Source organism: Delphinus delphis, chromosome 20, assembly GCF_949987515.2.
Source record: "Delphinus delphis chromosome 20, mDelDel1.2, whole genome shotgun sequence".
NCBI classification, from domain to species: domain Eukaryota; kingdom Metazoa; phylum Chordata; class Mammalia; order Artiodactyla; family Delphinidae; genus Delphinus; species Delphinus delphis.
This window is the reverse complement of record NC_082702.1, coordinates 57,838,988-57,866,151: the sequence shown is the minus strand read 5'-3', so window position 1 is coordinate 57,866,151 and position 27,164 is coordinate 57,838,988. Positions and strand designations below refer to the sequence as shown.

Here is a 27,164-nt window from a genome sequence, read left to right as displayed (position 1 = left end):
GAGCTGGTGGCTAGACGGAGAATAAATCCCGGTTTTGTGAGGCCAAGAGCTCACGCAACCTTGTGGAGTCCTTCTCAGGAAAAGCAGTGCAAAGTCACGGACACCAGACCGGCACAGTGGTGAACACATGGTTCCTGCTCTGCCGGTGCCGCAGTGGTGGCGGCATCCCCACGTCACCACTGGGTGCGTCGGGCCCGGGGGCGCTCAGACTCCCCCTGGGCGCCGCCCCTATCTACACCCAGGACGGCTAGCGGTGCTCAGTTCTACTAGAAGAGACAGCAAACCCGTCAACACACCCCACTAAACCCAGTCGCTCCGTATCCCCCGCCTGCTGCCCCAGGACAGGCCCCAGACAAGCCAGAGCCTCCGCAGCGCCCGTGCCAGGAGGGGAGGGGTGATGGGGGGGTCGCGCCGGTGGTCATAACCAAATGCAGCTACGACGTCACCGTGCAAACTTTACGGAAGGTCACGGCCATGGGAGTGCATGGCGAGGGCCCCTCCCCGGGCCTCAGGAGGCTGGAACTGGGGTGGGGGTAGGGGGCCCCAGTGGGCACCTCCCAGGGTCAGCAGGGGCTCAGGTCCAGCCGGGCAGCAGGGGCGGCTGCAGCCAGTCCTCCCGGCTCTGCCCACTTGGGCTTGCAGCCTGGCTCCAGGGTGGCGCTTAGCAGCCGGGTCCTATGGGAACCTCAGGCCGCCATCCAGCTGTGCAGGCGGGCCAGGCCGCCCACCGTCCCCCCACTCCTGGCTTCCTCTGGGCATCACGGCCCCTCGGCCCTCTGCCCGTCCCCCTGAGAGGGCAGCTGACCTAGAAATGCAGCCTGGGCCTCTGGGTCCTACGGCCTCATGGAACGAAGCCAGTGGTAAAGCAACACGACCAGGACAGTCACAACCGCCGCCTGGCAGCCGTGCCCACAGCAGTGACCCTCACTCCTGGCATCTGCCGGCAACGCTCAGATCCGGGTTTCTCTGGGCGAATCTCACTCCTTGTAGAGCCAGCCAGTGGCCGCTCGCTCCCCGGGGCCGCGGCGTGTGGGTTTCCAGGGAGGGAGCAGCGAGGGCAGGTGGACGGCAGGCTGTGTGCGCTGGCACCGTCCTAGGAAGCGGGCTGCGTGGGTGAGTGGTCTTTGATGCCGTTGGAGGGGGAACCAGAGCCTGACCCACTTCCGCGTTTTCTGGCAGAGGAAATGGACAGAGAAGAGGCACGGCTCGCACAGGCCCTGCTCAGTCTGTTATTCCATCCGACTGGTAGGGCGGCCGCCGACTCCTTCCCCTAAACCAGCTGCTGGCCGCTGCCCCCAACTCCGCTCTGGAGGGTCGCCAGCCTTCTCAAAAGCCCCTGGGCGCCTGGCACGTGTCCCCTGCTCTGGGTGTGTGTGGGCGGGGGGGGTCACCGAGAAACCTCAAGGCTGACCGACCAGCCCTGCGCCCGAGCAGGGGCCGCTGGGGGCTCTGCTCTGACCCCTCCTCCCGGCGCCCACGGTCAAGGACAGGAACAGGCTTCCCGAGTTGGCCACCTCTGGACGCGGCAGGAGAAGCTCCCCCCCAGCTCCTGTGTGTGTGGAGCTGGGCCCTTCATTACCCTCCGCCTGGCACAGTCCGGAAAGCGGAACCCAGGACAGGGTTACTGCCCGGTGACTTCAAATGGCTGGGCCGCATGGGGTGGCGGGGGACAGACCCTTCTGAAAACGAGACTCACTGGGGGGATGAGAGGAGGCCCATCCAGGCGAGGAGGGGTCCGAGCTCTAAGCCCACCCAGGCCAGGCCAGAGCGGCAGCCTCCGAACTTCCTGACATGTTCATTTGTGCTGCAACCAGAGGATGTGTGTGGGAGGGAACGGGAGCGGCCGAGGTTGGGTAGGGGGGACACTTTCAAGGAAGGTACGTGCTCCCCGAGCCACAGCCAGACCACGTACAGCCCACCTCAGGAGACCAGGAGAGCTGGCCAGAGGACTAACCCTCCGGGAGGCCCTGGGAAAGCAGGTTGGGGTATGGGGCGTGGGGAGGGGGGCCAGAATGTGGGGCGGTGAGAGGCGGGGGTCAGGTCGGGGGCCGGGTGCTCTCCGGGCCTGCTTCCTCCTCGCCTGGCTGAGACGGGGGGTGATTTTAATGCACAGTCAGGATTCCGTGGGATGCAGCACAGAGCGCTCAGCACATCTGAGGCTCTGAGGCTGAGTCCCGGTGGCCGACCTGACCCCATGGTCACCTCCAGTGCGGAGCCCCACGCAGACACTGAGAGTGTGGGTTTCTAGCTGTGCTCCGACACTTGCTTGGCGGTGACCCCTGTGCTCGCTTCCCTTGATGAAACAGTGAGGCTTTGCCAGCAGTGAGGGCGGGAGGAGCTGGAACAGGCCGGGGAGGGGAGAGTGGGCTCGCCAGGCAGAATCACGCGGCCCCTGGGAAGCGCAGGGTGCTCCCCCGCTGATCTGTGCAGGTAGGCGAACACTGGGATTTTCTGTGTGGGCTTTTGCTAGATGAGTAGGAGTTCAAGCGGGTTGAGGAGGGAAGAGAGGGCGTGAGGGGCGAGGCGGTCAGCGGGTTATGGCTCCCGACTGGGTGAAGGATTCCTGGGCTCAGGAGGCCAGGGGAGGGGGCCAAAGCCCAGGAGACTCCAGGGCCAGGGCAACAGGGCGCCTTGTCACCCACCAATGGGGACAGGTCTCCCTCGGGAGGTTTGTGATTTTCCCCCATAAACATCGTATGAATCTTTAATTGGATTTATTTCTTGATATTTTACGGCTACTTTAATGAAGTCTTCTTAAAGTTTCATTTTCATGTGACTGCTGATGGAATGTAGAAATGCAGCAACACTCTGTACAGGAAGTCCCCTACACACAAAGCTTCCAGTTGTGAATTTTCAGAGATGCAAACATGCCCCTGTATGCCAGCTGTTGTACCGTGCTACTGTACTTTTCAAGGTACTGTACTGTAAAATTAAAGATCTTTTATTTTTTGTGCCTGTTTTTTATGTATTATTTGTGTGAAAAGTATTATAAACCTATTACAGTACAGTACTATGTAGCCGATTGTGAGAGTTGGGTACCTAGGCTAATTTGTTGTACTTATGAAGTGCTCTCAGAAGGGAACTCGTTCGTATGTAGGGACTTGGTTTTGACCCCAAACCTTGCTAAGCTAACAGTTGCGATAACCTGTCTTTGGAAATTGTTTGGAATTTTCTAGAACACAACGCCATCACCTCAAATAATGACAGCTTTGTCTCTCCCTTTCCACTCCTGAAGTCTTGTTTCCTTCTCCCCCACGGCTTGGAAGGCCTTCAGCTCAACGCTGAACCAAGTTCCTGGGGTCAACGGTGAGCCTGCTGCCGGCCGGCCGGGCTTTGTGGAAAGCCTTGAGCGAGGTGAGGAAGTTCCCTCTTATTTCTAGAAAGCTGTCTCGTTTTTTTTTTAGCATTTTGAATAGAGGCTGAATTTTTTTAAAGGCTGGCTCTGCTTCTGCGGAGCTAATCGTGTGACTTTCCCCCTTAATCTCTAAATGTGCCGTGTCACAAACCAGGCTGCAGTCCTGAGCTAAAAACACACGGGCACCAAGAAAACCTGAAGGATTTATTGTGTCCACGCTTGTGAATTCACGTATTTAGTTTAGGGAGCTCAGCCCGGTTCCTAGAAATAAAATAAACCCTCAAGCCCGACGTGTTTCTCGCGACCTGCAAGTCAGGCAGCGGATGATCTCCCGTCTGCACTTTGTATTATTGCCAGATTTGATCTGCTAATATCTTGCATAGAATTTCTTTTCTCTGAGTAAGACTGGTCTGTCATTTTCTGTCCCTACTCATCTTCTTAGGTTTTGATGCCAGAGATATCTGAGCCTCATAACTGAGCTGGGAAATGTTCCGCCTCTGTTTTCTGAAGGAGTCTGAGAAAGGGTGGGCTACGTCCTTCTCTGAGCGTTTGGGACACCATTCTTCATCCTGGCTATTTTCTTCTACCCTATTTTCCAGTTCACCAATGATCTCAGCTCTGCCTAATCTGCCACGATACCTACATCCTGAATTCGCAATTTTGATTATTCTGTGAAAGTTGTACAATGACGCTTTTGTACTTCGAGAAAGTTTTCGGGTCACGGTTCCAATTCTCAGTGCTCCTCTCTCTGAACATCGTAAGCAGATTGTGTGAAAGCCTGGGAGAAGCCCAGCGCCCGTGGCCCGCTGTTGATGTCGGTCCCGCCTGTGCTGCCTTCTCTCTCGTCTGCTGGCTTATCCTGATTGTGTGCTGGGCGGTGAGCGTGCACAACCGCTTGCGCACTGAATTCCATGCCATCTTCCTTTCACAAGGATCGTGTGTGCTTCACCCGGCAGTGGGGACACAGCAGTGCAAGGCCTCGGCAGCCCAGCGTCTGTACCCCCAGAGGCGCCCCCGTCCTGTGCCCCCTTCTTTCCTGCCTTCTTTCGGAGCCATTGGGTATTTTTCCTCACGGCAACTTCCCCCCTGTTAGCCTGGAAGCTACAGATACTGTTCCTAGTCTTTTAATGGATAAGGAAGGACAACTTAACGGCTGAAGCCCAGACTACTAGTTCTCTACCATCTTCCCGAGTACGCCCTTCATCACACGCTACTTCTTTTTCTCTGTAAGCCCCACAGACACTACCTTCTCCTACGCAGCCGGGTTTCCGGACAACTCACATTTACCCCTTTCTCTGTGCTTCCTTCCTCCCCGAGTCTCAGATCCTCCGTCTGGTACCACCCGCCTTCCGCCAGAAGCGTAGGTTTTAAGATGTTTTAGTGTGGGCCTACCGGCAGCAAACTCTGGCCCTTTGTGTGTCTTATTTAGAAAGAAGAAGAAAAAAAAACAAAAGCTTTTAGGGTGAAGAGTGACAAGGAAACATACAAATCACGGCACACCTTCGCACAGCGCCAGCGCACCCAGCTTAAGACACGCGGAGATGCCAGCCCCCCCGGCCGCCCGCCTGCCTCACCACTGCCCCTTCCTCCCTGGATGATTCTAACGCCAGGGAGGAAGGAGGCTCGTCCTGCCCCCTCTTGAAATGGGCATAAACGGGGTCACAGTCCTGCTTCCGGCCCCACCCATCGGTGTGACGGCAGGACTCCATCCACTCCCACGACTGTTGGCGCCCCGTGGGAAGGGCAGGCCACGGGAGGCACCCCGCGCCGCTGTGAAGGGTGCGGCGCCTGGAGGGGCTGCTGGACCACCCGCCCCGGGGCGCTCTCCCCAGTAGGGAGTCTGCGCGCTTCCGCCCAGCCCCGCCCCCGCCGCGCGGGAGGCCCCACCCGCACACCCCTCAAGGTCGCTAGTCTTTCGGATCCTGGTGATTCTGGAGCCATCTCATGGTGGTTTTGACTTGACCACTGGAACACTTTCAGACGTTCGTTGGCCATCTGGAGGGCCTCTTGCTGTGGTCTGTTCATGCGCGCATGTCTTTTGCCTTTCCTCGGGCGAGTAGCATGGGGCAAAACTCACTCATCATTAATAATTCGGCCGCGATGAATGAATACCGTTATAAACCCCGCTTCTGAAAAGGATCAGATGGTTTCCCTCCTCCACCCCATCCCTCTTCCCCCGTCTCCCTAGGGGCACCCGCGCTTTGTCCATTTCAACATGGACTTGTCTCTCTTCCCTTCCTGGGAATAAGAAAGCTGATTACCTTACAGGTCCAGATTATGTCCCTTACTGGCTAGAAGGGTGGCAAACACCCACCCCACTCGTGGCTGCTGGGGTCAAGGCTGCTCATACAACAAGATGGAACGTGAGCCTCTTTTTTTGTTCCGTGCAAGAGTTTATAAAGACTGCTGTTCTTCCGCAAACATTTCCAAGCACTTAACAGTGAAGTCATCTGAGCCTGGAAGTTTCCTTGTGACAAGTTTTTAAGTTATAGGTAAGATTTTGTAAGGATAGGCGCTATTAAGAGCGCCATCAGGGAGGGGCAGTAGAGGAGTTCCCAGGGCTCATCCCCTCCCAGGAATGTCCCTTTGAACAACCAACCATCCACACGTGAAAATGCTTCCCAAGAGCTCAGGACTCCGGGTGAGGGATTACAGCACGTGGGTGGAGCAGAGAAATAAGACAAGACACAATGAGGAGGGTAGAAGAGACAGGTTCACATTACCCATCCCTGCCTCCCCTCCCCCAGGCATAGGCTGTCCAGCAGAGAGACACCCTCCGCACTGGGGAGGGCGAGTGACATAAGCGCCCAACTTTACCCCGGACTCGAGCACCCGCAGGTGGCTGCAGGTGTCCGGCTTGCCCCAGGGAACCCAGGCACCAGGCCTGCCCACTGGCTGACCAGGTACCAGCAGGAAGCTGCCCGAGGACTCCAGCAGCGAGCCCATCTGCGGACACCATCCCATGACCCACCTGGGTTCCTGGATGGGCCGACTGATGAAGGACTTTCCCTGCCAAACCCAGTCTGTATAGTTGGAACAGGTGCCTACTTCTTCTAATGTTCAGACACCAACACGAGGCCACGAGATCACGAGTAATCAAGGAAACAAGACACACAAAAGGGAACTAGTACATCCAAAAAAAAAAAATCTTTATAAAAAAGAAAGGGAACTAATGAAACTACAACGAATGACACCAAAAAATGGAGATCTATGAAATGTCTGACAGAGAATTCAGAAAAATCCTCTTAAAGAAATTTAGTGAGCTACAAGAAAACACAGATAGAGAGCTAAATGGAATTAGTAAAACAATGCGTGAACAAAATGAGAAGTTCAACAAAGAAACAGAAAACAAACACACACCAGCCCTCCACCCCCAGAAACCCTAAAGTTTAAGAATACAGTGACTGAAACGAAGAATCTGATAGAGCGGTCCAACAGCACAAAGGATCTGTGAACCAGAAGGCGGCCCACTTGAAACCATCCAGCCAGAGGCGCAGAAAGAAAAAAAGAATGAAAAAGAGTGAAGAAAACAGGGGTGAACTATAGGACACGGTTAAAAGAAAGAGTGGGTACAATACTGGGATCCCGGAAGGGGAGAAATAATGGGGGAACTTCCCAAGCTGGAGGGAGAGTTAGACCTCCAAGTTCCTAAAGCTCAGAGATCGCCCTAAAATTTCAACCCCAAACTATCTTCTCCAGAACACAGCACAAGAGAACTGTGTAAAATGAAAGCCAAGGGGAGAGTTTTACAAGCAGCAAGAGAAAAAAAAATTCCTCACATACAAGGGAAGCCCCATGAGGCTATTAGTGGGTTTCTCGGCAGAAGCTATGCAGGCCAGTGGGATGATATATTAGAAATGCTGCCAACAAAGAACACCCAGCACAGCCGTCCTTCCGAAATGAAGGGGAGATAAAAGTCTCTTCTGAAGAAATAAAAGCTGAGGGAGCTCCTCACCACTGGACCTGCCTTACAAGAAATGCTGTAAAGAGTTCTTCATGCTGAAATGAAAGGATGCTAATCAGTAACATAAAAGCACATGAAAATATAAAACACACCAGCAAAGGTAAGTATATAGTCAAACTTAGAATACTCTAACACTGTAATATGGTGGTGTGTTAATCACTTCACTCTAGTATAAAAGTTAAAGGACCAAAGTATTAAAAATGACCTATAGCTGCAATTAATTTGTCAATGGATACACAAGGTAAAAAGGTGTAAATTGTGACTTCAAAAAGATAAAATGGTCACTTTGTTATAAAGCAGAAACTAACACACCATTGTAAAGCAATTATACCCCAATAAAGATATTTTTAAAAAAAAGAAAAAAAAGATAAAATGGGAGAGTTAAAAGGTAGAGTTTTTGTATATGGTCAAAGTTGGTGTCAGCTTTAAAAGGACTGTTGTTAAACCTACAGGGGATACACAAAAGATGAAGGAAACGGAATCAAAGCACACAGTATAGAAATCATCAATTCACAAAGGAAGACAGCAAGAAAGGAACAAGGGAACTACAAAACATTAAGAAAACAATAAGATGGCATTAGTAATTCTTCATTTATCAATAATAACTCTAAATGCAAATGGATTAATTCTCCAATCAAAAGTCACAGAGTGGCTGAACAATAAAAAAACAAGACTCAAATGTATGTTGTCTAAAAAGAGACTCACTTCAGCTTTGAGGACACACACAGGCTCAAAGTGAAGGGATGGAAACGATATTACACACAAACAGGGAACAAAAGACAGCAGGGGTAACTATACTTACATTTTTAAAAAGTTTTGACTTTGAGTCAAAACTGTAACAAGAGACAAATAAGGTCATTAAATAACGATAAAAGGGTCAATTCATCCATTTATCAAAAGGATATAATAATTGTAAATGTATACAGTGCTCATGGTGCTGATATTTTTTTTTAATAAATTTATTTATTTGTTTGTTTGTTTGTGGCTCCATTGGGTCTTTGTTGCTGCACACAGGCTTTCTCTAGTTGCAGCGAGCAGGGGCTACTCTTCGTTGGCGGTGCGCAGGCTTCTCATTGCACTGTCTTCTCTTGTTGCGGAGCACGGGCTCTAGGCGTGCAGGCCTCAGTAGTTGTGGCTCGCGGGCTGTAGAGCGCAGGCTCAGTAGTTGTGGCGCACGGGCTTAGCTGCTCCGCGGCATGTGGGACCTTCCCGGACCAGGGCTTGAACCCGTGTCCCCTGCATTAGCAGGCGGGTTCTTAACCGCTGCACTACCAGGGAAGCCCGGTGCTGATATTTTAAAAAGATAAAATTAACAAACATTTAGCTAGACCAGCTAAGAAAAAAAAAGAAGATTCAAATAAATAAAATCAGAAATATGAGGAGACATCCAACTGACACCACAGAAATACAAGGGATTGTAAAAGACTACTATGAACAATTACACACCAACAAACTGGATAACCTAGAAGAAATGGATAAATTCCTAGAAACATACAACCTACCAAGGCTGAATCATGAAGAAATAGAAAACCTGAACAGACCAATACAAGTAAAGAGATTGAGTCAGTAATCGAAACCTCCCAACACAGAAAAGCCCAGGACCAGATGGCTTCACTGGTGAACTCTACCAAACCTGTAAAGAAAAATTAATGTCAATCCTTCTCAAACGCTTCCAAAAAACTGAAGAAGGGATATTCCCAAACTCGTTTGCAAGGCCAGCACTACCCTGATACCAAAGCAAAGATACCCCAAGGAGAGAGAACTACAGACCAACATCCCTGATGAATATGGATGCAAAATTCTCAGCAAAATTCTAGCAAACCAAATTCACTAGCACATGAAAAGGGCCACACACCATGACAGTGATCCCTGGGATGCAAGGATGGTTCAACATACACAAACCTATACATGTAACACACCACAATAAGAGAATACAGAGAAAAATCATACCGTCTCAATAGATGCAGAAAAAGCATCTGAAAACTAGAATATCCTTTCACAATAAAAACTCTCAACAAATAGTTATAAAAGGAACATACTTCAACATAATAAAAGCCACATATGACAAACCCACAGCTAACATCATACTCAATGGTGTAAAGTTGAAAGTGTTTCCTCTAAGATCAGGAACAGGACAAGACAAGGGTGCCCACTCTCACCATTTCTCCTCGATCTAGTATTGGAGGTTCCAGTCAGAACAATTAGGCTAGGGGGGGAAAAAAAAAAAAAAGACATCCAAGTCAGAAAGGAATAAGTTAGTCTCTGCCTGCAGATAATATGATCTTATATATAGAAAATCCTAAAGGCACCACCAAAAAACTGTTAAAACTAATAAATTCAGTACAGTTACAGGATACAATATTAACATACAAAAATCAGTTGTTTCTGTTTCTGTACACTAACAATGAACTATATGAAAGAGAAACAAATAAAGCAATCTCAATTACAATAGCATCAAAAACAATAACTTATTTAGGAATAAATTTAACTAAGTAAGTGAAAGATCTGTACATTGAAAAATTATAAGACATTGATGAAGGAAACTCAAGACACAAACAATTGGAAAAATATCCTGTGTACATGGATTGGAAAAAGTAATATGGTTAAAATGTCTATACTACACAAAGCCATCTACAGATTCAATGCAATCCCTATCAAAATTCCAATGGCATTTTTCACAGAAATAGAAAAAACAATCCTGAAATTCTTATGGAACCACGAAAGACCCGAATAGCCAAAGCATACTTGAGGAAGAAGAACAAAGCTGGAGGTATCATGCTTCCTGATTTCAAACTATATCACAAAGCTATAGTAATCAAAACAGTATGGTACTGCCATAAAAACAGACACAGACCAATGAAAGAAAATCAACATCCCAGAAATCAACCCACACATATACGGTCAACTTGTATTTAACAAGGGAACCAAGAATATTCAATGGGGAAAGAACAGTGTCCTCAATACATGGTGTTGGGAAAACTGGATAATAACATGCAAAAGAATGAAATTGGACCCCTGTCTTACACAACTCACAAAAATTAACTCAAAAGGGATTTAACACTTAAATGTGAGACCTGAAACCATAAAACTCATAAACGAAAACAGAGAAAAAGCTCCTTGACATTGGTCTTGGCAACAGTTTTTTGGATATGACACCTAAAGCACAAGCAACAAAAGCAAAAATAAACAAGTGAGGCTACATCTAACTAAAACACTTTTGCACAGCAAAAGAAATAATCAACAAAGTAAAAATGCAACCTACAGAAGGGAGAAAATATCTGCAGACCATCCATCTGATAAGGGGCTAATATACAAAATATATAATGAATTCACATAACAGCAAAAAAAAACAAATAAATCAATTGGAAAATGGGCAAAGGACTGGAATAGATACTTTTCCGAAGAAGACACACATATGGCCAACAGGCACATAAAAAGAGGCTCAACATCACTAATTATTAGGGAAATGCAAATAAAAACCACAATGAGCTATCCCTTCACACCTATCAGAACAGCTATTATGAAAAAGACAGAAAATAATAAGTGCTGGCAAGGATGTGGAGAAAAGGAAATCTTTGTGCACTGTTGGTGGGAATGTAAATGGGCACAGCCGTGATGGGAAACAGTATGGAGGGTCCTCAAAAAAATTAAAAATAGAGCTACCATATGATCCAGCAATTCCACTTCTGGGAATGTATCTAAAGGAAATATAAATTTTTCTCTAAGCACACCTTTCGATGTATTCCATGAGTTCTGATATGTTGACCTGTCGTATTTAATTGTCAATTAGAAATACTTTTCCACTCTGATCTCTTATTTGACCTTCTTCCTGGTCTGGTGTGTGGGTGACTTGAATAAAGTTCAAAAGAGCAGGTGGGAAGAACAGAAAGCGTGCCCCGTGACCGCCGTATGCCGTGTTCTACACGTCGATTAGGTCAAGTGCACTAATCACGCCGTTTGGACATCCCACACCTTACTGACTTTTTTTCTGTGCTGTGTTTCTTTTCTTTTTTTTTTTGTGGTACACGGGCCTCTCTCACTGTTGTGGCCTCTCCCGTTGCGGAGCACAGGCTCTGGACACGCAGGCTCAGCGGCCGTGGCTCATGGGCCCAGCCGCTCCGCGGCATGTGGGATCTTGCCAGACCGGGGCATGAACCCATGCCCCCTGCATCGGCAGGCAGACTCTCAACCACTGCGCCACCAGGGAAGCCCATAAATATTGACTTTGATGCCTTATAATTGTACAGCATCTTGATCCTTTCTCTCCAGGGCAAGGAAAGGGGGCTTTACAACGACTTAGCTCCTTTCCTGCCTGCCCCAACCTTCAGAGCAATGTTTTCCAACATTTTACTGTGAGGCAGTTTACACGGAGTACTAGATACACCTCCTCGTTGTTGTATTTGCCCCCCCGCCCCCCAACCTTCTGCTCTCAGAACCTCCTCCTGGGTCCATATTCCTGCTCTTGAAGAAAATGTCTTTCAACTTCCTTTATAGGATGGAATCGTCTGCAGGTGACACCCTCATTTTTGTTCCTGTTTTTTTAAATGCTGCCCAATTCTTTATTTTTAATAACCTTGAGATATAATTTATATCCCCAAAACTTCACCCCTTCTAGTGTGACTTCTAGTGGATCTACAGAGTTGGGCCAACAGCACCACTAATTCCAGAACATCTTCGTCCTCTCCAGAAGAATCCGCATTTGCAGTATTAGTCACTCCCTACCTCCCCTCCCCCAGCCCAGGCCACTGCTCATCTGCTCTGTCTCCACGGATTTGCCCATTCCGGACGTTTCATACAAATAGAACCACATAATATGCGGGCTATTGGGTCTGGCTTCTCTCACTCAGCACGTGTTCAAGGTTCATCCACCTTGAAACCTGTGTCAGTGCTTCCTTCCTTTTGCGGCTGAGCTACAAGGCTGCTGTGTCGGTGGACCCCATTTTGTAGGCTGTTCCCGGTCTCCGGCTATCGTGAAAAGTGCGCTATGAATGTTCGTGTGCACATTTACGTGTGGACATACGGTTTCAATTCTCCTGGGTGTACACCTCAGAGCAGAGCTCTGGGCCAGATGCCAACTGTCACCGGCGTTCTTGAACAGCTGTTCTACTAAAGACCCGACTCCGTGCAGAGCATTTTTCCCATAACGCCTCTGCTTCTGATGTGCCCTCCCCTCATGAGGGTGGTCCGTCCTTCCTCTCTGGCTGCTTCTGGGTTATGCTTGTCTTCGACGTTCTGCGTGTGTCCAGGCACGGCTTCCTCTGTATTTCTACGTGAGATCTGTTCTGCTTCCCCAATCCTTTACGTGTCATCTTCCTTCTATTCTCTCCTTCTGGGATTCCAGACACACGTTAATTAGACCATCAATATGGCATGCTCCTTCGGACACGACTTTCTCTAAAGACCCCCCAGAGCTGGGACTTTCTGGGGCTGGAAGAGGCCATGCCATTCAACAGCGCAGCTTACTCGTGGGAGCACCCCAATTCTGAAGGCTCACGCTGCCTCGAGGGACACCGTGCCTGGAGACACTCCATCGTGCAGCCCCCTGCACCCCAGGCTCCATCACAGGACTGCCAGGACAGCCACGCCCCTTCCTCTGGAAGGGCCCACACAGCTACATCAGGGCCGCCACAGGCCCAGGGGCCATCTCCTAAGAGGAAACAACGTGACAGCCGCCGTGGTCATAAATACATTTTATTCCATTAGAAATGCACAATCACAGTGCTGACAGCATCCCCCTAGAAAAGTAGGTAAGCAACGTTTCCATCAAAATCGTTAGTCTTCTTTTGCAAATACCTATTCTCATTACACTGAACAGAGCACACAGCAAAAGGCTTCTGCTACTCCACTTTTTTTTCAATTTTGTTTTTTGTTATAAACACCATAGCAAATTAAAAAAGCTGTTTGAACAGAGAAAAATATCGTAGTTCTTGATTTCCCACGTGTACTTAACGCGACCACGCTGTGCTTCCCGCTCCTTCCCCGGACACGGCGGGGTGATCAAAAGAAACAGGGTCTTCAGGCGGGGGCGGCAGGGGCTACCGTCGTCTTTATTTACCGGGGCACTCTCCCCGAGGATGAGGCACTCGGATGCACTTGAGCAGAACGTGTGCGGGCCCCCTCCCGTGCGAAGCCGAGGGACGGGTGCGTGTGAACGGTGCGGGTGACGGGAACCAGCGCTGAGCGGTGGCTCTGGCTCGGGCCCTGTCTGGTCGGCGGCCGTCCCCTCACTGGATCTGGATGGCCCCATGCTCCAGCTGCATCTCGGACTGCAGGGTGGGCTGCAGGGCGTCGGCCGCCTGCAAGAGGGGAGAGGGCGCTTTCTATCAAAGGGCCCAGTGTGCGCATCCGGGCCACTCCCTGGTCACGGACACCAGCGGTTTTCAGGCACAGAGTAAACACACACCCGAGCTGGAGGGTGAGGCTGGGGGCCTGAGTGTCGCCCCTGCTCTGGGAGAGGATGCTCCCGGCAGCTGTGACAGATCCAGGGCCACGGTCCGTCTCTGTGGGGCCCTGTCTTGGCCCCTGCTCCCCCCACACCTACCCACCGCCTCCCACATGTGCCCCTCAGCTCCAGCCACCAGCGCTGCATTCCCACTCCCACTGGCCGTGCACCCCAAGTGATCAGCATATTCACAGTTTTAAGGTAGTTTAAAGGAAGAAAACACAGTCCTGGACTAAGTCACTGACATCCATCTCAGCCACTAAGAACGGGCTCCCAGATGGAGATCACTCGGGGGGTTTTCAGACTCCCCCAAGCCGCTGGTCAAAGGCAACACCAGACTCTCAGAGGCGGGCTCCGCGGCTCCGCTGAGGACCTGTGGCTGGAGGGGCCCGGGGCTGGGGTGGGGTGTGGCGGTGCACGGCGGAGGCAGAGTCCTGCGGGGCCAGCGCTCCGCCTACGACTGCAGCTCAAGGGAAAGGCAACACGGCATTGTCACGGCGGGGGTGGGGGGTGGGGGCGGTTCCCCACCCATCTGAGGACTCAGCACAGGCCTCCTCCGCGCCGTCCCGAGGCCCCAAGACGAGCTGGGCTGGGCACTCGGGAGGCCCACACTGTGGTGGGGAGCCCTGCCCTCCCCCCTCGTCCTCAAAACGCGGCAGGAGACTGGGGCCCCAGGCAGCAGCGAAGCACAGCGCAGCGGAGCAGCGCCAGCACAGATGGGGCGCCCTCTCGCCTGCCCATGGCTGCTCCGGGGAACGGGCCCACCCCTCACGCAGCCTCTGGGGCTCGGGGGGCTCGGGGACCTCGGGAGCCAGACCCGTCCTTCCCCAAGCACCAGATGAGGAGTATGACCCCGTTCCGAGCAGCAAACTCTGGAAGGAAACCCACAGGAGGGCGGGAGCCCTCCTGCTAATGAAGAGACCATTGGGAGACCCCTCCCTGTGCGTGAGGCAGGCGGGGGCCCAGGGAGGGGCCTGGGCCCCAGGGACCGAGCCCTTCTGCGGGGAAGACACTCCAGAAAGTGCACATGTCCCCCTCTGATCTACTGCTCTGTGTGCTACGTGGTCCCACTGGCGGGAAGTCAGGCGCCGGGAGCTCAGTGGACATGGCTCCCCTCAACAGTGACATCCGCACAAAGACCACAGACCTGGCCCAGGAAGACCTGCCACATGACACGCACCCCAGATTCAAGGCACACACTCGAGTACCCCCGTGCGTGTGAAGCAGCAATGATGTGGGTGTCAGACCCGCCCAGCTCGGACGGAGCCCCAGGGTCCTTCTTTAGGACAGATGTCCCTCGCACCACATGAATAAGCTCGTCCACCCCCCACTCCAAGTTCTGTAAGCCTCGTGCCCGCTCGGTCAACCTCCAGAGCGGCACAGCGTCCAGGCCGTGGCTGCTGCCCACGTGGCACAGTGGACAGGTCTGGAGAGAGGAGGGGGCTGCACCTTCTCCAGGACACACGTTCCAGATCTCTGGGCCAGGTGGGGACTTGTTGTGAACCAGGGTTAAGTCCCCACAGGACCGCTGATCACCCAGCCAGCCACCTGGTCACCAGGGCCACCTTGGGCCACCTGCCTGGCCCTGCTGAGCCGTGTTCCTCAGCAACTACCAGTGGGAACAGGACACGACACCTAGGACGGCGACCAGCGGAGGCCAGGAGGGGAGGGGACTGCGTGGAAACTCAGGGCTTTAATTCTAAGCGTCAAGGCCGAAGGCAGGATACGCGCAGCTCATCAGTGCTGGGCAGAGGAGGCGGTCCAGGAAGGAGGCAGGGAGGGGCCAACAGGCTGAGGTCACAGCGATGAGAGTGCCCCTGCCCAGAGGCACTCAGCAGTGAGTCAGTGAGTCAAGCCCACAGCCCGAGGATTGACGGCACCCGTGTCACCCTGGCACCAGCAGCCTGAGCTGCTCCAAGGGCACCCTCTCCAGACCACGCTCTGACAGACCTTGATCACACTGCCCCCAAACAGGCTCAGGCACGAGCACGGGGGCCCACGCCTGGCTCCCCCATACCCAGGGGAGGCCACAATGCTCGCCCACCCAAGCACACCCACTGGGGCCAGAGGTGCGAACGCTTCGAACATCTCGAGCAGCAGCCCCCCTGCCGAACTCACGGCTCAGAAACTGTCCAGATGGAGCCCGAGCGCTGCTTTTCTGGGGCTCCCGGGAGAGCGCAACCGCGAGCAGCGCGGGAAGAGGACCGCAGCCCAGCGCAGCAGAGCTCGGCCCACCAGAGGATGCCATGGGGGAAAAGGGCAGAGGCCACAGGCAAGGGCTGCAAAGGGACTGCCCGTGGCCGGCAGGCGCGCAGACCCTGGGCCGGCCCTGCCCCAGCCCGAGGAACAAGGAGGTCTCAGGTACACTTAATTTGGCCTCTAAATTTATAGGTAAACATTTGCATGAGACAAGAGTTATCTCAAGAAATTGTTTAAGGCTGGTATCTGGGCCAAGAAGCAACCTCTCACCTTTACACTTTCAGGCACTTACAAGACACGGAGTCCCAAGCGAGCGCCCACGTCCACACCATCACCTCTCGTGGATCACTCACCTTCCTCGCGGGAGAAGGCCCAAGTGCGTTCACCACCTGCAGGAGGCCCAGCCCTGTCCACTTCCCAAAGGGAGGACCCACCTGGGCTGCAGCGGTGTGGTCGGTCACCGGCGCCAGCTGCACGTACTGGACCTGGATGTCGCTGCCTTGGAGCGGCGAGCCGTCCACCCCCGTGGCAGCAGGGTCCGAAGAAGCCACGGCTATCAGCTGGGCCCCCTGCAGCACCTGCAGACACAGAGCAGAACCGCGTCAGCATAGATAGCGCCGGGGGAGTCTGCCCCGTGCTACCTGGACCGCGGGGCGGGGCACCTGCTGACAAGGGTGTGGCGTGCGGGTGCGCCGTGTGGACATGCACGGCAGGACCAGGCTGCTCCACTGCAACTGCAAGTCACCTCCCTCAAACATCCAAGTGCTGGATGCTGAGAGGGGCTTTTAGGCCTTACAGGAAAAAATACCCAAAGAGCGAACTGAACGCAGGGATGTGGCCAAGGGCGAGTCTGAGATGGAACAGGAGCTAAAGCACCTGGAGACCTTCCCAGAGTCACCGCTTTCTCAGGTTCATGGAAAGGGGAGCCTGAGGGCAGCCAGGAGGACAGGCAGACGGCCGCAGGGCCTCGACCCTGGGGCAAGCAAGACACATTCACTCCGGGGAGAAGCGGCCCCCAGACAGTGGGCCACTAATCGAGGCTGAGAAACAAGCAGAAATGTGCACGTGAGTCACAAGGCTCCAGGCTCCAGAGGGAGTCGAGGAGGGCTGTGTGTGTGGAGAGGAGACACAAGCTGGAGGGTGAGGCCCAGATCCCGGGGGAGGATCCGACTAGCCTCCAAGGAGACAAGTCACGGATCACGGACCCCCGTCCCATGCACCAGGAACCCCACTTGGACTGTGCCTGCAGGGAGGGACACATGAGGCCCCCATGACGGGCTCTGGGTGACGCCATCACTCACGAGCACCCACACCAGGCCCACGGCGCCCTGCAATAGGCAGGCGGGCGGACTGGTGCCTCGACGCCCCACAGGGAGGATGGCGAGTGGGCGGGGGCCTCCGACGCTCTGCGGTCACGGGAGTGAGCTGCCATGAGCTGTGGGGCTTTTGACTTGGGGCTGCACTCCCACCCCCTCAAATGACACGCCCCCTGGACCACCCCCTGGGGGCGCTCACCAGCTGCCCAGGCGGGGCGGCCGGAGTCACGCTTCCTGCCCAGCCCACGGCCTCCCACACGGGGTCAGAGCTGAGGATGCTGCAGTTTCACGCTGCAGTTTCAAACGCGATTCTAGTTTTTGATGAGCTAAAGTTCTATTTCTTTAATAACGAGTCCATCAGTGGAAAAAAGCAGGAAAATTCGATTTTCAGAATAAAAGACAGAAGAAAGTCCTAACTGGTTTTCCTTTTGTGTCTTCGGAAGCCATCTGCAAACACAGTCTCACATCTCGTAGCGGCCAGCTCTGCTGGGCAGAGTGACGGCCCAGAGACGGGTATGTCCCAATCCCGGGCCCCGGGACCTGGGCCGTGTGCCCTGACAACAAGGGCACTTTACAGATGGGGCTGAGCCGGTGATCAAGGTGGGAACGGCGTCCTGAAGCATCCGGTGGCCCCTCAGAAAGCAGAGAACCTTCCCACATAACACAGCGCGGACACCACGCAGCTTTGGAAGATGGAGCAGGGGCCACCAGCCAAGGAACGCAGCACCTCTGTCTCCCCGGGATTCTCCAGAGGGAACCAGCCCCGTGACCCCTAAACTTCAGCCAGCAAGGCCCGTGCTGGACTCATGACCTCCAGACTGTGAGAGGACACACTTGCGCATACTCCACCAGGTGTGGTCATGTGTCCCCGCAGACACAGCCCACGTAGGTGGCCACGCTCATCTCCTTGGCTTCCTCCTTCCGGGCAGGAACCAGCTTCTAGGTCCCCAAAGAGCTGACCTGACAACAATGGCTCTCTGTAAAACACCACTCTGTCCTGTATTAACTGTTTGTACTAATGAGTTCACGAGAGGTTTTAAAAAATTGGAGAAAACTGACATCCCCTCTATTATTCATTTTCTCTTCCCCAGAACTTCCCCACCACCAGATCATTCATGGTCAGAAAGACAGGCATGGGTCTGCCCAGTTCTGCAGCTCTGCCACCCGGTCGCCAGGGAGCAGCCACCCCCTGGACCCCGTGGGGACGAGCAGCCTCGGGCAGCAGCCGGTGTGGCCCCAGCAGGGCAGAGGGCAGCGGAGCTCAGGGGCCACCCACGCTCAAAGCCCAGCGCCCCTCCCCAGGAGGCCAGGAGCGCCTCCGCTGGGGTTCAGTCACCCTTGTGGCTTTTTACGAAAGCACAGCACGTCCCAGGAGGGCCTCCCGCCTACACACTCCCAGCAGGGACAGAAAGTCAAAGGATCCAAGCTGGGAAGCCAGCAGGACCTGAAGACAGGGGGACAGGAAGCTGAGTTTAGTCATTTTCCCGAGAAGAGCAAAAAGTCAAGAGCCCATGCAAAATCAGAGCCACGACACGTTTCCTTACTCTGAGCAAACCGAACAGACGGGCCTGTTCCTGCCCTCACAAACTACGCATCAGGACGAGGGCCCCCGGGGGCGACCTCCATGGGAGCGGCTCTGCCAGCCGGGCCGAGAGCCCCCCACCCCCCCGGCGCACCCACTCCCCACTGGCCCGCGCCCCAGCCGCCTGCTTGGCCGTCCAGGCTGCTGAACCACCGCCTAAGGAAGGGGTCGGCAGCGGGGACCAGGGATTCCCGCGCCCCTGAGGACGGGGCCGGCAGTGGAGACCAGGGACTCACGCGTCCCTGAGGAAGGGGCCGGGAGCGGGGACCAGGGACTCCCGCGCCCCTGAGGACGGGGCCGGCAGCGGGGACCAGGGACTCGCGTGTCCCTGAGGAAGGGGCCGGGAGCGGGGACCAGGGACTCCCGTGTCCCTGAGGACGGGGCCGGCAGCAGGGACCAGGGACTCCCACGTCCCTGAGGAAGGGGCCGGCAGCAGGGACCAGGGACTCCCACGTCCCTGAGGAAGGTCCCCTCTGGGCCCTGGCTTCCTCGGCCACCGTGCACCTGACTCCAGACTCAGCTCACCCCACGCAACAGGAACATGAGCTCCGTGACAACACGGGTGGGAGGGTCTCTTCTGTTCACTGCTGGATCCCCATCGTCCAGCGGTGTACCTGACGCTCAGTAACTATTTCTGAACTAAGTGAAGATCATGCTGATGTTGACGAGGAAAGAGAACGAGGAACAGGAGGGGAGTGGAGCAGAGCTGGTCCCGAAGCCCAACATTCAGAAGTGTGTCCGCACGCCCTTCGCCCTGGCTCTCTTGTGGTCCACTCTGCCCCGAGCCTGGCAGTTCTGGGGGAACCTAAGAGACTCAAACAAAAAGCTTTCAGAAGAAAACAGGAGGAAGGAGGGGTTAGGTGTTAAGGAGAGACCTTGTCACCTGGAGGATACGGGCTGGTTAGGATGCCTTTCTCGCCAAGAGTGACAGCTCTGGAGCTGTGAGCAGGGAAGAGGCAGGAAGAAACACACAAGCCAGGCTCACTGCCCGCCTGCTCCATCCACCCACCCGGGGCCTAGGGGCCAGACGTAAGGCCAAGCCCCTGGCATCCTGTGAAGAGACGCATGCATATCCCCAAGCTGGGCCCTGGAAAGGCAAGGTCAGGCTAGGGCATCTGGATCTCCAGGCTGGTCCTGCATCAAAGCCGGACACCGAGAACCCAAGGAGCGGGTACGCACACGTGCTCTGCAAACCTCAAAGCACCAACCGAAGGCCGGCGCAGCACAGAGGGCTCAGCGCAGTCATCGCTCATGGTGGGCGTGGCGGGGGTGGTGGTGCGGGAGCACAGACACATCACACTGTGAGATTACAGCGAGCAGCTGAGAGCAGCTGACGGAGGCAGACAGAACTCACCGACGAGTCTGAACGTACGGAACGGACGCTGGCTTTTTCTCTGAGTCTGAATCTAGCCGTGTAAACCATCTCGAGGTAACTAAAATGCCTCTAACGACCAAATCCCAGCGAGCGGCTGGCCTTCACCGGACACTCCCCAGCAGCCACTGCCCACCCGCGCGGAGCCCCCACGCTGCTCCCTCAGTTAAGGACCCACTGCGTGCGAGACACTGTGGGCAGGACGCGACCCCAAGGAGCCTACATTCTGGAACAGTCCCCGGGCTGTGAAGAGAAATGACTGCTTCTCAGGAGGAGCAGATGAGAACTGGCTGGCGTCCAGATACGCAGCTGGGGGGACCTGGGCCCGGAAGGCCCGGGGACGGCTAGGGAGAGAGCTGGGGGAGGTGCCGCAGAGGAGAGCGTCACTGAGGGTCGAGGCCGGGGGACACAAGCTGCGAGGCTGTAGCCCATGCTCCCCTGTCACAACCTCACCCCCGCCTGCAGGTCTTGGACTCGACTACAAATGTTAACTATTACCACGTCATCACAGTTTTGTCACTGTTGTACACGGTGAATTTAAAGTCAAATCGAAGACTATCTTTTAATGAAACTTACGAAGTCATGGAACTTATTTCAGAGTTCGGCCTGCCCTCTGGTTTTGGAGATGAGCCACCACTCCCTACAAGTGCAGGTGTACCGCGGTGCCCTACGAGTGATCACTACCAGGCTGGCGGGTAAATAAAACGCAGGAAAGTATTCTCGACTGGGAATTCTTTCAAAATGCCATGGCCTTTCAACGTTTCCACACTGGTTTGGTCTCGATAAGCGACTCAGGAATGAGTTGAACACTTAGCGCTAAGCGAGCATGCGCCTGGACAGAAGGGAAAGACCTCCCGGGCCTTTCGTTATCGCCCCCGCCCTCCAGGCTCTGCCCTCCCCCGCTCCCCCCAGAAAAGTGCAGGGAGGGGGTCTGTTCTTCAGGTGGGGCGGCAAGGACAGTCAAGGGAGACAAGCGTCTCCATGGAAAATGGGCTCCGACTCCAGTGGGCAGGAAGGGGCCCGCTTCTCACGTGGCACTCGAGCGAGGGCGCCGCCAGGCTGGGAGAGGCCGGCGGTGACACGGCCTCCAGGGCTGCTCCACCCACCAAAGCCACCTCGCTCATCCGCGGTTTCAGTTACCCGCCGTCAACCGTGTCCGAAAATAATAAATGGGAAAATCCAGAAATAAACAAGTGCTAAGGTTTGCTCTCGCGCGGTTCTGAGCACTGTGATGAAATCCCGCCCTGACCTTTGTCCTGCACGTCCCACCCCCGTCCTGACCTTTGCCCTGCACGTCCCACCCCTGTCCTGACCTTTGCCCTGCATGTCCCACCCTTGTCCTGACCTTTGTCCTGCGCGTCCCACCCGTTAGCCACTTAGGAGCATCTGGGTCATCGGCTCCGCTGTCTGGGGATCACAGGGCTTGCGCTCAGGACACCCTTCTTCTACTCCGCAGTGGCCCCGAAGCACAAGCACAGTGACTCTGGCATCTGGATGTTCTCTTACTGTGCCTCATTTGTAGAATAAACTTCAGCACAGATGTGTACGTACAGGAAAACCCTAGTACGGGTCTGGTGTTACCCGTGGTTTCAGGCATCCTCTGGGGGTCCTGGAACACATCCCCCCAGACAAGGAGGCACGACTGCGGCGCCTTCCTGCAGCCTTGGGAAGGCACCACCGGGGCCTCGCCTGGCTTCCCTCCACAGTGGCACACGGGCCCCAGGGGCCCCCGCACTTGGGCGGGAGGGTCACACGGGCCCCCGCTGTGGGCCCCTGCGCCAGGCACCTGTCCCGAGTGACCGGCGGGTACCCGAATGGGACAAACAGCTTGCTCGGCGAAGCCGTCCTGGACACGGACCCAGAGCAAAGCCCTCTTGGGCTTTGGTGTACGGGGACCCCAGCCGCCTCCAACTCCGGCTTAAGAATACGTCTTCTCAAAAGCAGACGAAGCTTGGATGAGAGAGCGGCCGCGAGAAGGAGTCAGAAGGTCGGCTCTGCAGCGCCCCGCCCCGCCCCCCACCGCTGCTCAGGGCAGGAGCCACCCCACCACCACCTGGAGCTGGGACGTCGCAGTGCAGCCAGCAGCACACCTGGCAGGGACAACCCCACAAAGGACAACCCGAAGGGCCTCTCCCGAAGGAGGGGCAGGAGCAGACGCCCTGGAGGCAGGGCGCTTCTCCTGAAGGTAAAAGGAGCCAGCGAAGCCAGGACAAGTAAAAAGCGCTCCGCGGGCCAACCACACGGGCACCCTCGGCGGCGGGGCCACCGCGCAGCTCCTGACACACACAGTCAGGCTTACCTGGATCTCAGCTGGTGACAAGGACTCTCACTGCACAGAGTAGCAGGATCCCTGCGGCACCTGAGGCCGCTGGACACCTGCCGGGGGTCCTCGCTCTGGCAGGGGGACGGGGGCGGCCCCAGAACGAGCACAGAGTCAGCCCGCGGCAGAGGTCCTGCCGGACAGCGAGGGCCTGGCTCGCCTGGCTCCCACCTCTCCCGACAACGAGCCGCGGCACCTTCCTGCATCCTGCTCATTTCTGTTTGCAGCCTTTCCCAGCAGGCGGCGGGCGGCAGAAACAGCTAACTGGAAAGCAGCGAGCTCCCAGGACAGCAGCCAGAAGCAGCGCCTCCAGACTTCCAGGGCAGCTGCCCGCGGCCGGACCGGGTGAGGGAGCCGGCGGGGCCGCGCTCCCTCGGAGAGACACGCGTGCGCCGACGCGGGTGCAGCTCGCGCCACCTGGCCAGCCTCGGTCACAGGCTTCCCTGGTGTGTCTCTGAAGCAGAGCCCATTATTTTCAGACCAAAGAAAAATGGCACAGTGTCCGAATCTGAAGCCGCCGACTCAGGGAATCCTGGATCTACAAGCGCTGTTTTTCTGGAGTGCACACATCTGGTTTTCCTCTATATTCTGTCAGTTCTGAAATGCTGTTTGATACCCAACAGAGATAATGCAAAACTGGTGCAAAGCCTAAAATAAATGCCAGGAGCCCAAGGACTTTCCAGTAATACTTAGAAACAAAACTCACAATACAACCAAGAATACACCCAGACACGCACACACACACACACACGCACGCTCACGCACACAAAACACAAAGCAAAAAACCCTCATGCACTCACAAGACAGGCACTGAGCACAGCTTAATTAAGTGCGTGGCCAGGAGAAGGGCGAGACCCTCACGCCTAAGGCCGCCGGGAGAAGCCACGGTCACTGACCTGTGTCTGCGTTTCCGCTTGAGCCCAGCTGGTTATGGTAATATTAGCACTCAACCAGTGGCCTTTTCCAAACCTGGATGTTAATTCAAAGAGCAGCTTCCCCCATGACAGAAAGATGAGGAGGTGAGAGGAAGACGCCCCAAGCCGCCAACCGGCCAGGAGATCCCGCGGCACAAAATCTACTTTGTACAATTGTACCGCAAATGTCAGAAACAAACAACCATTCTTAAGCCTCTAAACCCAAGGACAGGAACGCTAATCTGCTTCCTGGGATCCCGCTTGGAGTTCCTGCCCACGAGGGGCACGGCCAGACACAAGCACAACTGGCAAGGAACCCCAGAACACAACAGAACCAGACCGAACAGCGCTCCCTGGGTGTTCCTGGAGCCCTCGGCGCGAGGCCTGGCCTGGAGACTCCTCACAGGCCTCAGGGCTCCAGCCAATGGATGCAACGTTTCAGAAAAGCATACGCTACGGCCAGGCCAGCAAGCTGGCGCTTCCAGAGCTGACAGGCCAGCAGTCAGGAGCCAGATTTGCAGCTCGGGGCGGTGGCTCCCGTCAACACAAGCAGCTTCTGCCCTCTGCTCCGTTCCTCCTTCCAGCATCGGGCGTGAGCCTCAATCGCAATCCGGAAGAAAGGAAAACAAAGCCTAAAACTGTGATAAAGCAAAAGCGGGAGTCTGGAGACGCGTGGTATTCAGCCCATCGTTCCAGAGAGGGCGGCGCTCCTGGGAACAGGTCTTAGCCATGTGTCTAAAGACCTTCCAGTCGAGGGAGGTGGGGGTGACGGGGGGTGGAGTAACTCGGCCACAGTCAAATCCAGGGCCTCCACTTGCCCGTGGGCTCCAGGCCTCTGGCTTCTAGAAGGGCCAGGTGGGGGTGGGTAGGGAGCGGGTAAGACAGTGCTGCAAGAACAAAAACGTGTTAATTATGCATGTAAGTGACCTGACCTGTCCAGTCCCGGGGAAGGAAGAGGGTGCCCAGCCATCGGCAAGGAGCTGAAACGCCAAAACACAGACACAGACGCTGCAGCTGCCGTCGCGGCCAGGAAGCAGAGCGCAGGCCGGGGTCGGGCTCAGGCCGGCCTCCCTCCCTGCTCCCCACCCCTCGACTGTGTGCTGGACTCCCACTGTTTCTTTATTTAATTTGGAAAACTCACCCCACAGAACCACAAAAATTATCGTCGTGTTCACTGTGATGGGACGAAAGAAAGAACTTCCAAAAAGAGGTGACACAATCTTCCTACTGAGTTCCAGTCAGCAGGGAGCATTACCAAAGGACCCACCACGCAAAAGGCCACTGGGCCCCAACTCCACCCCCGGGGCCACGTCCTCCCCAGGAGCCTGCCCGCCCGAGGCCGCGTCTCAGAACAATCCATGCTGACGTGAGGCTCATGAGGTTACTGTGTGCTCAAGAAGGTATATGGGGACCAAACAGCCCAAATCCCCGTTCTGCATCCACAGCAGAGCTGCCACAGGTCCAGAATCCTTCCTGGGAACAGACAGGGTGCTCTGGACTGAGTGTCGAAGCCCTGATTCCCTGCGTGATGGGGTGCGGGTGTGGAGGTGGGGCCTTCAGGAGGTATTAGGGTTGGACGAGGCCACGAGTGTGAGGCCCCTACGAGAGGTCAGTGCCCTTCTAGGAGGGAGAGAGACACAGGACCCCACCCACAGACACACCAAGGAAACCACGTGGGGACATAACAGCAAGAGGGTCCTCGCCAAAACCCGACCGCACGGCACTGTGGTGTCGGGCTTCCGGCCTCCAGGACCGTGGGGCACACATCTGCCGTTTCTGCCCCGTCCATGGTACCCGATGACAGCCACCCAACCCAGATCGGGGAGACAAGAGACAAACATCCCGGCCCCTCCCTGCGCCCTGCAGAGGGGAGCTTGGGGCTGCGCTCAGAGGCAGGTGTACCGTCCGCAAACACGCCCAGGCTCACAAAGAGAAGCTCGGTTCGTGTGTAACAAGTGCTTGTCTACACCGCACGCCGTGCTCAAGGGCCAACTGACGGACACCAGGAGTCACAAATGGTGCAAACGTTTAACTTCGGGTGTAAAGAATGCCTTCCAACTTCCTCTAAGTGAAAAGACACCTGAAAGCAACCCTCCGCGCTCAGCCAATAGCCTGCCTTGGGGGAGGCCTGGGCCCCGAGGGGAGGGCACGTCCACACCTCACCCTACAGTGCGCTCCGCAGCGTGACCGCTAACGAGAGGGGGCTGGACGGCGGGGAATCTCACGAATCACATCCCACAGCTGCGGGCTCCAGATGCACCCCCGGAAAGGGAGCATCCAGCACTGAGGCCCCTTCCCCCACACTCCCTCACTGGGTAAACGCCTGGAAGCCAGTGGACGAGGGCGCCTGGGGAGGATGGAGCCAGGAGAGCCCAGCTCCCACAAGAGACCAGCCAACAACCAGGGATATGTGTCTGCACCTGCCCCGCCACACACGGGGGAAAGAGGGCATTGAGGGCTGCCGGCATCAGGGTCACGTGACCTCCAGGGCCAGTGGGTTTGCATGGGAGCAGCAGGACAGGCCGGGGTCCTGGGGCCTCAGCCCAAGAGCTGCAGTGCTGGGCACTGGGCACAGATGGCCTCTTGTTTGTTACCACGAGTGACCAGGGAGGAAGCTGAGACTCAGAGGCTAACTTATGTGCCCAGGACCGCAAGGCAGAAAGAACGCAACCAAACAGAAGAGGCTCTGAGGGCGGCTGTTCCGACTCCCTCCAGGCTGCCCCAGTACAGTACGAGGCCAGGTCCAGTCACATGGGACGGGAACGCATCAGAAAGAGTCAAAGAAGGTTACACAGCAAATCAGACAAGAAGAAACCTCGAAAGCCTCATCTGACTTTAGAAACCATTTCCCTTTAAAACAGAAGGAAGAGCACGCACTCTCAACCTCTCTCCACCGGCCTCTGTGATGAAAAGGCTTTGAGCCCTTTGTTCCATCTCCTTGGCCGACTTGTCTCCTTGCCAGACACCTGCCCATCTGGCATCATCCGCCTGGGGGTATCTATCTTCCGGCTCCCGGGGGCTCCGGGGAGCTCAACTCAGGTGCCGGCGGAGCACCGCCCTAAATGGAAGAGAATTCTCTCAAAAAGACCCACCCGGCGGTTACATCACAAAGACCTACTTCCAAGGAGCCCCGCTTTCCCTCCTGTTCGCCGTGCCCGGTTTACCTGAGTGCCCCCCGTCCCCTCAGAGCCTGGTCTAGACGGCTGACGGCCGCGGCCACGCGTGTGGCCTGGGAGGCACCTGTCTCCCCATCTCCCCCTCCGCACCCGCCCTCGCTAGGTAACGCATCTGCCGGCAGGCGGGGCGGCTGTCACCGGGCTGCTGGCCCACGCTGCCCCCCTTCTAAAGGGCTCCGCTCTGAAGCTGGATGTCCACACCAACGTGCATCTTTCGCCGCAGCAAGGCCACGGTCAGAGTCTGAGCCGACCTTCACCGGTCAGCACGAGGGTCCTGTCTGTAGAGCAAGGGGACAGCGTGGGAACGTTATGTGGGCATGGGGCTGAAAGCAACAGCTCAGCGGGCAGCTCTGAAGCCGGGTATGGGGCCACCCGAGGAGCTGTCTGCTCGTTTTACTTTGGCGTCAGCAAGAAACATCGCCTGGATTTTTGAAATCAGTGACTGTGTTTGCCTACACGCGAAAATAGTTCTAGATGAGTTTTCTACCCTGAATGCCTGTCATCCGCAGCGTGCCTGTTGGTTC

The 27,164-nt window shown here is 55.3% G+C and overlaps 1 protein-coding gene across 5 annotated transcripts in view; it reads right to left on the bottom strand.

Annotated features, from left to right (window-relative positions):
• Nucleotides 1–27,164, bottom strand: part of BANP (BTG3 associated nuclear protein) — a 119,971-nt gene that overhangs the window by 6,541 nt on the left and 86,266 nt on the right. For 3 of the 5 annotated variants that reach the window (XM_060000864.1, XM_060000866.1, XM_060000865.1), the window contains 2 exons: nucleotides 16,395–16,538; nucleotides 12,780–13,615 (listed from right to left, as the gene is read on the bottom strand). In XM_060000864.1, the coding sequence (XP_059856847.1) occupies nucleotides 13,544–13,615; nucleotides 16,395–16,538 (216 nt within the window). In that variant the 3' untranslated portion in view covers nucleotides 12,780–13,543. Of the gene's footprint in view, nucleotides 1–12,779; nucleotides 13,616–16,394; nucleotides 16,539–27,164 lie in introns of those variants that run through there. The other 2 variants (XM_060000863.1, XM_060000862.1) reach the window with 1 other exon arrangement.